General features: G+C 37.6%; 1 protein-coding gene across 1 annotated transcript; it reads right to left on the reverse strand.

Moving 5' to 3' along the window:
- Positions 1-821: 821 nt before the first annotated feature.
- On the reverse strand, positions 822-11,936 carry slc13a3 (solute carrier family 13 member 3). The gene is made up of 13 exons (XM_017439024.3): positions 10,875-11,936; positions 9,987-10,252; positions 9,497-9,675; positions 7,154-7,223; positions 6,727-6,906; positions 6,515-6,640; positions 6,291-6,383; positions 6,116-6,220; positions 5,889-5,986; positions 4,907-5,019; positions 3,350-3,511; positions 1,734-1,871; positions 822-1,647 (listed from the first exon to the last, which is right to left on the reverse strand). Exons 1-13 carry the CDS (start codon positions 10,980-10,982, stop codon positions 1,465-1,467), a joined length of 1,821 nt encoding a protein of 606 aa, XP_017294513.1. The 5' UTR covers positions 10,983-11,936; the 3' UTR covers positions 822-1,464.
- Between the last annotated feature and the right edge of the window lie 2,908 nt (positions 11,937-14,844).

Genomic DNA, 14,844 nt, shown 5'->3' on the forward strand with positions numbered 1-14,844 from the left:
TGAAAACTCGCCTGAACTGCGAGGTGTTTAAGGTTCTTTACAAGCTGTGTGTCTTTGCAGGAGGTAAAAACTCCCTGTAGCTCAGACTTTTCTCCCCTTGCTGACCTTTTACACGGACATAAATGTTACATAAAACAGAGAGAGAGAGAGAGAGGAAATCTCAAAAGCACAATATTGCCTCTTTAAAATACAGCCACTGTTGACATGTAGAGATAAATGGGAGTAATAACTCTCACCGGATTGACCGGTTTTACAACATTTCCAGTAAAATATTGGAAACATTTTAAGCGCTGCATTTAGCATGCCACGTAATTTAGTGCCAGCGTTAAGAATGAGCAAGGAAGAAAGTTAATACGGCCTCAAAGAACAGGCTAATCTTTAAATGTGCACCAGTGGGAAGTTATTGAGCTGTATTTAAAATGCTGAAAGCTTTTGTTTCAGCTGAGGGGAAATTTGATCAAACATAGACTCATTTTTATTTATGAACAGAACAACAAAATTAAACTACAAACAGCAACAGAAATAATTTACAAGCCTTTCTTCTCTTTACAGATTCTGTGGATTTTGTTGAGTGTTTTATAGGTTTGCAGTGAAACATTTTGTTTTTTGGGGTCTTGTCCCTGCACAAGCTGTATCTCCACGGCCACTGTAGTCAAACCTGACAACAAATGGTGTTTATAACACCCCACTGCCGCTCCAGGGATTACAGCTGTGTGTCCAAGGTCCAAAATGTGCCGAGAGGTGTGAATAATTTGCAGCACTTTATGCACGGCTGATCAGAAGCTGAGAACTCACCGTAATTCCATTTAAATATGACGCTTATTTAGAAGCTGTAGCATTATTATTTTATTTTATTTGTAAATCAGTTACACAAATGTAGATATCTATATAACAAAATGTACATGTTCATTAGTCGGGATTCACACGATGGTGCAGAAAGGACTTAAAATATTATTTGCGTTACAGTTTTAAATGGAAATATGTGCAAAATAATTTATCTTGGTGATTTCAACTTATTTACAGAGGTCTCTCTCATTATTCCAGCAGAGGTCAGCCTTGTAGTAACATTACAAACAGCACATTCTTTTTACACACTTAAAATAAAATACTTTGCAGAATTCAAAGATGTTATTGCAAAATTCAGATGTTTCCCTGGTCTCCTTTGCATGAAGACAAGAGCATAATATAAAAATTAACTTACACCATCTTCTTAAACCTCATCAACTTAAATCTTATAATTATAAATAATTGGAGTGTCCAAAGCAGAACATTAAGTTCTGTACTCAAAGTGAAATCAGTACTAAGCTTCTTAAAGGCATCACAAGTAACAGCTGAAGCTCCAAGAGTTTCTGACCATTTTAACAACAGAACAGACATTATAAAACCGACATTAGTCCCTGTTTAGTGTTAAATCTTTACACAATCTTCGGATAAACATAAGTTTGTCCTAAAAAAGGAGCGTTCTCAGAGCGTGGCGTTGGCTGATTGGAGTGATGAGACGTGAACATTAGGAAAAAGTGCAGTCTTGTTGGCGGGGTGAGCCCATTCCGGGTAAGTGTTCAGGCTGAACATGGCGACGCCCCAAGTGTTCATAGCCAGAGAGACGGAGAGGATACCCAGGATGTTCATGACAAAACCAGTTTTCACCTGACAACAAGAGACAGGAAGTGTGAGGACAGCTCATAGTTTGTAACTAACGTGCAGAGTGTCAGGGGCCAGGGTGAGGACTTTACCATGTCTTTAACCATGAGGTGTCCCGACGCAAACGCGATGGAGTTGGGCGGTGTGGACACAGGGAGCATGAAGGCATATGAGCATCCTACTGTGGCAGGGATCATGAAGTACAGAGGGTTCACCGAGACACGACTGGCCTGCAGAGAAAATGACAGAGAGATTAAAAGTCAGGAAAAAAAAAGTAATAATGCAGCAAAGACAATAAAAGGTGGGTGGCCTTGCCTTCATGTCATGGGGCAGATCTCAAGATATAAATTAAAGAGTAGCATTTCTTGAAGAAATACTGTATATATCACCTGCTGCCTTACAGTACACGCAAAAATTTCAAAGAAATATATTATGCAATCTGATAGCATTCAGAGGACACAGTAGGAGTGACTTAACTAACGCTACATCAAATTGTATGTCAATGTTTGTAAAACTGATGGAATTATAGACATTCTTGTGTTTGCTGACATTGATTATTTGTGGAGGCCTTTTTGAAGTGGGTTGATTCCAAATGTTAGTCAGCTGTACATCCAATGCTTACTTTCTGAGAGTTTTATTTAAATTTCTTCACTGGTTCATGAGGTAATTTGCTGTTGGACAAACAAACACTCAAACACACAGATAAAAGCTTTTACAGTATTGTTCGCTTTTCATGGTGGTGGGCGATAATTAAACCACATGAACATGTTGAAAAAGTTCGGAAAAAATATGAAAAACATGAGCAAACCATATGTTTTACATTTGATTTAGCATGTTTTACATGTGAAATGTTTGATTTTCCACATGCTAGCCTGTTCTTTTTATAACTATATCATGATGCTTTGTGCATTGAGCCTTTGATACTGTAAGAGAGATTAATAGTTGAAAGTTTTGTTTGATTTTAATAAAGATTTGTCTCTGCTGTGTCATAAACATTCTGTTACAGAAATGTTTTTATTTTGCCATTCAATCAGGAATAGAAATATTATAACAAAAATATAAAACACTGAAAACACAACTGTTCTAAAGAGTTGCATTTAAAACTTGATATAAATCTATGATTTTATCATCTGTTCATTGTAGGTGGAAAATAATAACATGGGCAAACAAAACTAAAACATTCTGCATGACTTTATATTATGTTTTGCTTTTTAATATTGGGAGCTTCAAGCAAAAATGGTTTAAAATGTGTTGTTATTTTTTTGTGTCAGAAAACGTAAGACTTCAAGCTAATGATTACCAACAGCAACAGTTAATGTCCAACAGGCTGCCAACATGAGAAAATCTATTGTCAGAGTTTAACAAGCCTATGCCTCTGAGTAACATTAAGAACAAAGTTCATTATTCACTACACTGGTGTATTCTGTTTCATCCTGTAACACAACCACTTGCAACCTCTATTTTCTCCACTGTCATCACATCAGAATGACAACACCGGTCTGAAAACTATGGAAGCTTGAAGTGTAACATCAGCCAGCCCTTTAGGCAGTTTTATCAGTTTTAGTTGATATAAATTAACCTAAAAAATGATTTATTACAATGTGCAACAGAGGTGTAGTGAGTGCTACAATGAATGAGCGTTTTCATCCTCTGAGAACAGCAAAATTATTTAACATCTTTATACGTTTCTATTTAAAGCCAGTCTTACCAGTTCAGCAATGACAGGCAGAAATATGATGATTGTGGCAGTGTTGCTGGCAAACTCAGTGAAACAGGCAAGGAAAGCAGTGATCAACATCACAGCTGCAGCAGGGGGAACTTCAGCCAAAGGCTGGAGGTGGCCTCCAATCCAGGAGGCAAGGCCAGATTCCTGTTGGATGCAGAAAGATCCGGGTTTGTGGTCAAAGATCAAATAAAATCATAATAAACCAAAGCAGAGAACAGAATGAAAACAAGCAGCGAACCCACAGATAAAAGAAGAGACATGACTGATTTCATCTGATGGGAACAAGAAAATATGCCAAGTCAAAAAAAAAAATCTTTAAGTCTTCCATTCCTCTTAACATTAAGAATCAATGGAATTGCCATCTGGGGTGAAGGGGTTTGAGTATCCCTGTGGGTCTCCCATGGCAAACTGGTCTCTGAGGAGAGGTCAGACCAAGACTCATTTGAAGCAACACTGCACCAAACAGAATCGGTCACCGGTGGGACCTCCTGAAGTTGGAACTCAGCCAGGCTCAGCCAAAATAAGAAACTTCATATGAGCCCACCATCTGTGGGGGAAGAAGTCCAGGTTTGGTGCCATGTGAGCTTTGAATATTGGATCCAGAGGCATGGGTGTTATAGTTCCCCGCATCACAAACTAGCTCCTGGAAAATGGAATGTTGCTTCGTTGGAGGGAAAGGAGCCTAAAATGATGTGTGAGGTTGATTATCAGATATTTATACTTAGGCCCACCTCCATAAACTGCTTGGATTATGCATCATGTGCCATAGAGATAGCTCAGAGCTTCTTTGAACTTCCATAAAGCTGAGCTTGAAACACATCTTTTTTATCTTTGCACCAATAAAATCTGATCTACTTCATTGTTAGATGAGCAGCCTGCAAGCAAGTTTGTTTCTACAGGTATTTGCTTTAAAGTGAAGCAGATAAGTTGAAAATGTGCAGTAACTCTTGTTCATGAAGAATGCATCCCTTGTACAAGTCATGTTGGTGTCATGCTTGCTGTGTGGTCGTATCATTTTGTCGGGGGCAACTAAAGCTGCAGTAGTTTCGGTATAAACAGAACAAAGTCTGATGACATAGTTCCAGCTCAGTACAGTTTGTTTCACTTAGATCATGTAGATAAACTAGTATTTCTGAAGAAAAACCTTAAAGCAGTTTGAATTTAGTGTGAACTGAAAGTCACTGATTCAGATTTGCCTAAAAATCAGTTTTTTCTGATTATCTCTCTTGTCTCTTATCTCTTGGTTGGTATTTGCACTGATTCTTATATTGAGTCATACTGTAATGTGATTAATGGCTGGATCAAAGTGTGCAGTATCAGGTTAAGCTGCTTGTGTATATAGGTATGTTTTGAATTGGACAGACCAGAGATGTGCAGACAGGATTCATTCAGAATGAGCTAGCCCTTTTTTACAACTTTTATGGAATAGTTTCTAAAAAGCTCCTGTGTAAGAAACCACAGGTGTCGTTTTATGAGGGAACAAAAACGCTACACAAGTAGAAATTCATTACATTTAGGTACAACTGTGTGGTTCTTTACCTCACAAGCTTTAGCCATTGCGAAACCTCCTCCGAGAAGGAGAATGATATTCCAGGGAACACTATCCTGGGCCTTTTTCCACGAAAGCAGAGGAACATACGGAGTGTTTTGAGCTGAGAAAAAACCCCCGTAGGAATTAGAAACTTGTTTAATAAAAAAAAAAAATTAAATAAATAACGTCTCTTAGGTCTGTAAAAGGTGCACTTTGCTGTCCTTAAAAGTATATGCATGTAAGCATATGCAAGACAAAACATGACTTTGTATAAACATATATACAGGAAAAATCCTCTTCTTTTCAAAGATTTGACCCACATTGGGAGGGACAAGAGAACTCCATGCTTTGCTTTTTTTCTTTCCTTGCTGGTGTCCAGAGGTTTATTTGACCAGCTGAACATAATACATACAATCACACACACACACACACACACACACACACACACGTCTCCTGCCTTCAACGGACCCAAAAAGTGCATCTGGATTGTGCACACGCTCACACACACAAAGTTGTTTACATTACTTTAAAATATTTGCCAATGATTTACATGCATTGCTTGTATATTTAACCCGACCACAACCCAAAACACTGTGAACAGGCTTTAAAGCAAGTCGTCACACTAACTTTCATCATTTACATTGTTGTATTTTGTTGTTCCCCCAGTTTTAGTATTACTATATAAAACGTTTTATGCTACTCTAAGGTAAGAAATGAAAATGTAAGTGCTCATTCACGCACACACACATGCATGCACAAACACACACACACAAACAAAGAACAACCCCAACGCACAACTACATAGCTTTGACAGATTACCCTAATCACAGAAACAGAGAAAGCACAGTCTGGAAATGCACTAAAACTTTCTAATCCACATTATTAACATTCCTCAGCCTAGTTTCTGTATTTCGCAATAAATGGTCTTGAGATGAAGAGTGTATTAATCTGTCCCAAACACCTGGTTAAAAGTTTTAACTTTTGACTCACCTTTTGGGTCAAACCACCATTTTAGAGAAGGTTTCTGTGAAGGGAAGAAGAACAAAATAGACACAATGATCACACCGGTGACCGCATCTGAGACGTACCTGCAAGAAAACAAGAGAAAGTGGAGGTAATTAACAAAGAAAGAATTGACAGGCATCACCCAGTGGTGTGTTTTAAGCTCATATCCAAAGAAGAAAAGCAACATGACACAGCCAGGGCAAATTTCTTACCCTTTTTTGAAAAACACCGACCAGCCTGTGACAAATTTTGGATCTCTTGTGAACAGAAGAACGGCAAACAAAACAAAAAAGAAAGAGATGGACCCTTCTGCAAAACTGAAAAGAGACACGAATTTACTCATTCAGCATCATCTGCATGAAATCTGAAGACACAATAAATCCTCACTTTATTGGTCCCAGTTTTTGGTAATCTTCTTTTATTAAAGCTTTGGCTCTGGCTTCTGCCTGAGATCTCCAGTCATCTTTTGCAAAACACAACCTGAAGGAAATAAAAGGCAAGCGAGAAAGAGAGCGAGAACAGATAATGGTGCTTTAGTGTCGTAAACATAACATACAGACAACAGCACACTGTTCACAATTTTCTAAGGCTCATGGGGACGCCAACCTTACCTTGTATTCAATCCCCCGTAAAGAAAAGCAATCCAAAGCCATCCCAAAAACAGGAAGAGAAGCATGAGCGGGAAGGCAAACGCAAACCAGGAGCCAAAGTTTATAAGATCACAGTCTGGGAAGTAGCTGCAAATGATAAAAGGATTTTCTTTTAGTCTAACAGAACAGTCTTCATGTAGCAAAGTTATCATTTGAAATGGTGAAACAAAGACCTTTTCAGCTGTCCGATCAGGATGAGGTTTGGTGCAGTGCCTGTAAGTGTTGCTGTCCCTCCAATACTGGCTGCGTAGGGAATACAGATCAGGAATCCTTTCCAAACTTTCAGCTGATACTCCGACTCTGACCGGATCTCTTCAGCTGTCCTCAGGTCAGTCTGCTCCACTCCATCCATCCTTTTTGAAGTTTAAAGAGATCCATCATGCTCTACATGAACGCTAAACTATTATACAAACTCCAGAGATGTAGTTTGATCAATTTGAAGCTCCAGCTTGAAACCTGTCAGCATAGTTTAACATAAAGCTATAATTATAGGTCTATGTAATTGTCTCCTGTTCCCAGACTTTATACTAAACTTTGCTAAGAGCCTCCTGCTGTAGCCTGCATTCACCAGACAGAGACGTCCCTCTGTGTGTCTCTTACCCGTCTGTTGACAGTGTTTGTTTTTCTGAAGGCTCTGAGGGCAGTGAATGCAGCTTCACAGAAGACTGGCCTGAAAGAAATACAGACACAGTTCAGGTTAGAGATAAATATCAAATAAACATCAAACAACATGTCAGTATTTAGGTTGTAGTTTGAATATATTTAATAGATGATAAAGAATGCAAAACAGCATTAATCAATGACTTTTGGAAGGTTGACTTACTCCAGGACCCAGTTGGAAAACTGCACAAAGTTCACATGTTAGATTACATATTAAAGCTCTAGCAGACAAGAATAAAACAACGCAACAACCATCATGACTGTCTGGACTTATTTTAGGGAATTATACACTGACAATTAACTTCATTTTAATATATTTACAGATATTTTAGAGCAAACTATGCGTGCAACATTCTAGAATCATGACTTCATTGAAATATTTTCTGGTGTTAACATGCTCTGGAAGTAATAATTTAAATGGCCTATATACTTTTACGTTTACTTGAGTTTGTTTTTTTTTAAAGTAAGATTTAGGTACATTTTTTCTAACGAGTCAAAAATGTGAACATAAACATGTGAATTAAAATCAGCAGGAGAAAAAACCATAATTCCTGCAGTGACTGGGTCTGTTGCTTACTGTCAGCCGGTGTATGATCCGGCTAGAAGTGATGAAGAGCCGCGAAGGAGGAGCTTCTCTGGTAAATAAACCCAGAGGTTGTGTGCAAACTCCGCCCACCCGGCGGGCTGTTTAGTCCACCAGAGCGAAACTCAGCAGAAAGTTATTTTCCTGTAAGTTATGTGAGTTCATTTAAAAACTGAGATCTGGTCAAATGGAATGAGTTTATCTAAATATAGAATAAATAAATTCCATTTTAAAGAGTAATTAATAAAACTAGAAACTCTCAGAGAGCACAAACCTCGGCCACGCCCATAGCATCAATAAAAAATAGTGCAATCCGGATCATGATCTGGATCACCAGAAAAATGTAAGAAATTGTTTTTGCTTTTTGTTTTTTGTGACAATCCCAACATTTCCTGAAAATTTCATTCAAATCTGTTTGTTAGTTTTTGTGTGAACTTGCTAACAGACAGACAAACAAAGAAACAACCAAAAACCTAACCTCCTTGATGGAGGCAATGAAATTATATCCCTGAATAAATATTGTGTTGTGGTTAAATTTGAAAATAAAACACCAACATTTGATCAGCGTCTAAATGTGAAGCACTGAATAACTTTGAAAATGACAGTAAAACTTTTAGTCTGTTTAAAATCTTACAGCAGCGAGTAGAACGATGATGATATATAAATGTTGCTTCAGTCTGATTTTCATTTAGAACATGTTACCATGGCGATCTAACCAAAAATCCTCCTCTGTGGGTCTGAAAACTCAGACTTTCAGGTCATTATAACAGGTAAGATGTTATGTATAAATAACTCATAAAAATAGATTTAAAAAAAACTAAACATCTTTTTATTAGTTTTCTGACATATATTCATACCTTCCAATGTTTCAAAAGTCATGTTCATATAATCTTATGTCTCTGTGGGTAAGAACCGTCTCACTGGAGCCACAAGAATAAATCCAGAGTTTTTCTCCCAGCTGCTTCGTGGTTCAACATGTTTTGTTATTAAACAAGTTGAGCAAGGAGGGATGGTCTGTATGTTTATTCTCTCTTTTAAATATCACGTGTGGACATGTTTTATTTTGTAATTGCATATTCATTTATGAGCCTTTTTGTTTGATTTAACAACCCATTGGAGAAAAAATTAACTCTTGTTCTTTCTGCACCGCAGGAGAGACGCCCTCCTGCTGGAAAAAAAAGTAACTAATTACCTTTTTACTCTAAGTAAGTTTTTATGGCTTACTTGATTAGATTTTTATACAAGTAACTTTACTTGTATTTGAGTAAAACTTCAACAAAGTAACTGTACTTTTACTTGTGTACTTTATTTTAGTACTCTTTCCACCTCTGCAGTTTTCTTACTATTTAATAATAATGTTTGTATGTTTGGTGACAGGCAAATATAGATTAGTGACTTAATGAGAGCATTTTGTCCCCTTTTGATGCTTCCAGAGAATAGTATAACACTGGTAGATGCTATAAAGTGAACAAATACAGTTGAGTTTTATACCTTATAAATTTAAATAGTGATGCAAAAGGACTTTAAAGAGCCAAAATGAGGAAATATTATCTTACGTACTTATACTTATGCTTAAACATGGTAAATTACTAGCATCTGACATGTCACCATTTTTTTTTTAAATGTAAGGCTTTCATCAAATTCTGTAGGGAAATCCCCAGAAATAGATGTGGAGTTGTTTTGATCTGTTTATACCGTACCGTTTATTACAGCACTCTCGTGATCCTCGGGGGATTTGCACTTTTTCTTCAGGGTCTCCAGGTCTCCAAACAGGCTCTCCAGGATGGCATTAGCAATGGGGAGCATCATGGCTGTTGTGGCAGTGTTGCTGAGCCACATGGACAGGAAGGAGGAGGTCAGCATCATTCCCAAGATGAGCCTGTGGAAAAATTCATCCCAAAAAGTCTAAAACTGGTCATACAAATGAATCAAAACATTAGTTCAAACCCTGTTTACGGCACTCAGCTTTATAGAAAAAGGTCAGGTACTGTTCAAAACATTTAAGCCTAATTCTTAACTCTTTAGGACTAATTGTACTCAGAACAAGGTCTTACATTTTCTGTGAAACTTTACTCAAAAATAAGTAAATAAGACTGACAGATCTTAAGAACCCATTCAAACACTCGTTAGAAGATTATATTGATTGCTAGTTGAGCTCCATTGATTCAGATGTTAATGATATTTTCTCACCAGGCTGGTTTTACACCAACAATACTGAGAACCTTCAGTGCTATCCTACGATGCAGACCCCACTCCTCGATGGACGATGCCATCACGAGACCACTGAGGAACAGAAAGTTGGTTTCGATGAAGTACTGGGGGCAGACTTTTTTGGCTGGAAGAATCCCCAGCGTTGGGAAGAGGCAGACAGGAAGCATCGCTGTGACAGCCAGCGGCAGGGCCTCCGTGCACCAAAATGTTGCCATCAGCACCACCACGTAGAGGCATTTTCCCTCCTGCAAGCGGAGCAACATGTGGTCAATGATGCACTGCTCACTTCAAAACCAAGACAAATATTTCACAAGAACAGCGAGTGAACAGATCCACAGGGTTTTGTTACCCTGCTGATGCTGTCCTGCATGTTTTAGGGGTGCTGCAACCTCACTGACACTTTGTGCGACAAACCTTTTTTTCTAGGTTTGTGTTTAAAAACAAAATCTCCATCTTTCCAAGCTTAGGTTGATATTGAGTCTCAAGGTGCAACTTAAGCATCCCTTTCAGCATCTGTTATATATATTTTTTTTTTTGCTTTAACTGAATTTAAAACTACCAGAGGATGTCATATTAAAGTGATGTGAGGCAATCTACAAATCCTCTCATTTAGGATGCGAAAAGCTTATTTATTTATTTTTTCAAAATTGCTTTTGACTAAAGAAAACAAACTACTATCAAGACTGTTTGAACAATATATATATATAAAAAAAATCCCAACATTTTATTTTAAGCTCATAAATGCATTCTTGTCACATTCTTATCATAAAATGAATAATTGGTCAAAAATATATTTACTTCAAGTGATTCTAATTAATTGAACCTAGGAGATTTGAAAGCATGCACGTGTAGCCTACAACCACTCACCTTTTCTGGCAGAGTAAAAAGAAAAGGCAGGAAAACGAGCGGTGCGAGCAGGAGGAGCAGCTGTTTGTGGACACACCACAGCTTCTTGGACAGAACTGATACTTTCATCCCCTGCGTGAAGTTTAGCTTCGTTTGGGTCAAATGAACTCCTGGCTGGCTGTGAGGAGCCTTTTAGGGAGAACTTTGAAGCCCGTGGCTGAGCACAGAGAAGATTAACCACACGCTTTGCTACAGGTTAACTCCTCCCGTGGCGGTACGACACAAGATGGTCAACTTTCTGTCAGGTTTCCAACAGGCAGGCCTCTCCCTCCCAGACGAGATAGGTCCAGAATCCTAAGAGGTAGCTGGGAGCTCATTCTGACGGGCCGCAGCAGAGAAAACCTCATTGTAAATGATTTATAAAATAACTGAGTTACTACATGCTTTTATTGATTCTTTGAAAACACTGTTAATGTTATACAATCATGTGGAAAAATGTAAAAAAAAAAAAAAAAGTAATGAGAATTAGTTTCTACAATTACAGTTATGCAAAGATTTAGAGATTGCATGTTAAAAACATTAAAGTGAAGCTTTTCTGTTCTGAATCAGTAGTTCTTGGATGGGTCAAATGTTTTTCTCTCCTTTAAGGTATAGAAGCAACAACAGCCTCTGCAAGCTGAGCAAACGAAATCCCACATTTCAATCAACGGTCCTAAATTATGGAAAAAAATATTTCAGAGTCACCTCCTCCAAACATGTAATTCCAGCTTGGTAATATTCCACCTTGTGAAACCTCTGGGTGTCACAGTTGAGCAGCAGTGATACAAACAACAACAAAAAAAGAGACAAAACCCAAAGCAAACCCTACTTTTAGGCAGTTTCGAACAACTCCATCCTGTCTATGTCAGGAATGACACAGGAATTGGACTCACATCCCTCTCTTTGTGTATCTTTTTAGCTGCTGGATGTGCTGAACTTTGCTCTTACAGACACTCACACATACAACCTCGCAGTGAGTCCAGACGTGCCAGCTATCACAACAAAAAGCTCATGAGCATGAGACGAGAGGCACACAAAGTGAGAAAGGCAGGAAGCTCAAATAAGATCACAATTATACTCCCAAATATTAGTCTCTAACTGTATTCATATTTAAAATGTTTTAAAAACATTATTGCAGTAACACTTTCCCTCATGTTTTAATGTAAATCAGAGGTTAACTATGTTGTCTAAGTGAAAATCCTGTTGTCTGGTGTTGGATCGACACAAAGGAAGTAGCTGATTGTGTTGTATACATTACAGTTTTAGCTTTATGTTTTAGGTGTCTGTTTTCCTGTTTTATTTTGAAGGGGGCTTTCTTCATGTGGTTTTTTTGGTTTATTTCCGGTGCCCATCATGACTCCACCTTTGTGATTGTGTTGGATGTTTTCACCTGCAGAACGAAACAAGGAAAAAAGCCCTCATGTGGGTGTGGAATTTTGTTTTTTCCAGATAAGCTGTTTTACAATTGTTATCCAAAGCTATCTGCAAGTTAGGAGCACTCATGGGCAAAGTGTGGAACAACAAAGTCCTCCAACATTTGAACTGAATAAGTTAGGGAGTCTTTATTGACTGAACTATTACTTGCGTCTTGCCTGTTTTTCTCCACCGATAAACTTAGTTGGTATTTTAAACTCAGCTGTTTTCACCTACATCTGTTTGCTAAATTTGTCTTTCCAATATCTGTACATTCAGCCCATAGGTACCTATTGACTTAGTTTTTCATATATAGTAGTTTGGGTAAACTCCATATTAATAATGGTCTGATGGAAAAGTGATTAGGATTTAAACCACTATGATATTTTTGATGTTTTAGCTGTTTTAGATAGTTGAAATTGGCAACGGTCTTCTTAGTAGGAGCTATAGAGAGACTCACCTGTGAGATTTTTTTCCCTGATTCTCCAAACTGAAATTGCTCGGACTGCTGTCCACTTGTTTTATAAAACAAAAACAACAACAACAACAAAATCTAAAGTACTGCTTGCAGCCCCACTTCAGCATATCTGAAATATCTCTTCATTCGTGCATCTGGTCAATCAGAAACACGCATTATTTTAGTATTATGTTGTTATGATAATCTGACACTTTGCTAACATAATTAAAGGGCACCTCTGTAATGATTTATGATAAAAAATGCATTATTTAATCCTAATAAAATGATAAAAATAATTAATTTAGCCTCTTTGTAGTTACATTAATGGTTGCACAGATTCAGTGCTCAACAAATGTGCAGATGAATTGCTCCTTAAACCTTTTTTCAGACATTTTAACAGTATAAATACTGACTTAACTATCTCTGAAGGTATCAGTTGGCTTCATGTTCAGTTTGAGGACTTTTGCCATTTTTTGAAAAAATTGTCACCGGTCACACCTGAGTAAAGTGACTCCAAGGTAGGAGCATCCATCCATCAGTGGATTAGTGTTTTTACACATCCTTGTATCAGTGAAGGGGTCCCATTCATGGGAAAGATGTTTTGGTAATTCTTATCTTTCAAAACTTTTCATACTTAATTCATTAGACATAAAAGAGAGAAAATTCGGAAGACTTTATGCTTGGAACAGCATTCAATAAACTGAAGCATCAGGCCTCGTTGGAGCTAAAATATGAAAGAGTTGATTTTTATCATCCACAGAGAGATCAGTTTAAATAAATTTGCTGCAGATTATTATTATTTGTTGCAATAGTGAAGACAGACAGCAGATGAAGAAGAGATATAATGCAAGGATAAATTCTGGTAGGCCAGTAAAATAAATTAAACACACTTTACTGTGGTGCTTATTGTTTTTAACATGCTACAAACATTTCCGTTTCTCTTATGTCGCTCACTGCGCTCATGCAGTTGATGTTTTATTTGTCATCTTACTTAATCCTCATCATTTTTCATGACCGTGTAAGTGCTTCCAAAGACTTACAACAATAAACATTTTTTTTTTTAAATAAACTTTATTTCTGTTGTGTTCGAGTCAGCTTTGCCTGGGTACAGGCGCTGAGTCAGCATGTGTTTATATGTCCCTCCTCTGTTTTTCTTCATGTGAGGAAACCTGACAAACTGGACAGTGAGTGAGTGTGTTGCAGTCAGACCTTCATCCAAACCTTTTAATGTGGTAACTTTTTAAAATCTGCTTTGCATTTAGTGACATTTGGTAGTTTGTCTGCAGCATCTTGTCGTTCCTCCATGGACCGAGGGTCTTGCTGCTTCTGTCTCTTCATGTGTTCTCAGGTTGACTCCATCAGGGCTCTGTTGGGGACGCACCATCTGTTGCAGCACGTCTTGTTGTTCATACAGAGGAAGGAAAATCCGTATAGCTCCATATGGCTGCATCTCTGAACTTGTGTCCTTCAATTTCACTGATGGCTGCTATTTCGATTTATGCATGTACGTATTTAACCATCCATCAACAAGTCCATTCATTCATTCATTGAAATTGTTTTTTTTTTTAACTAAACTGACTGCAAAGACTAAAGGAAATTAGGGAATGATTTGTGTTTCTTGTGTTTCACATCTCTTTGTAAGTGTGTAGTGGTGGGGAGGATAAATTTGAATGAGTTTAAGTAAATTTAAGATAGTATTTTTTAAATAAATCATTCAATCTTGTTGTTGTTGCTGATATAAACAAGTAATTTTTATCTTATTTACTCATTGAAATCATTGTCATTTTGTTTCAAAGTATTTTTGATAAACTTAAAAAAAAGGGGGGGGGGGGAACAAAATCAATCAATCAATATGACAGTCCCTTTAGCTGTGATTTATTTTATTTTTTTAGTCGGGGTGCTGTCTGCAGATTTACCAGCAGATGGAGATCTTTTCGCATGTTTTTCTCAGCTGACCTCAAACCCATGTTCACAGAAGTAACCATGATTCTCTCTCATAAGCCCAGATCTTGATAGTAACTCAGCATCTGATGAACTGGATTTTCTGTCCTTGTGATCTTATTTCAGGAGAAGTGAAAGTCA

This window comes from Kryptolebias marmoratus, linkage group LG8 (assembly GCF_001649575.2).
Source record: "Kryptolebias marmoratus isolate JLee-2015 linkage group LG8, ASM164957v2, whole genome shotgun sequence".
NCBI lineage: Eukaryota > Metazoa > Chordata > Actinopteri > Cyprinodontiformes > Rivulidae > Kryptolebias > Kryptolebias marmoratus.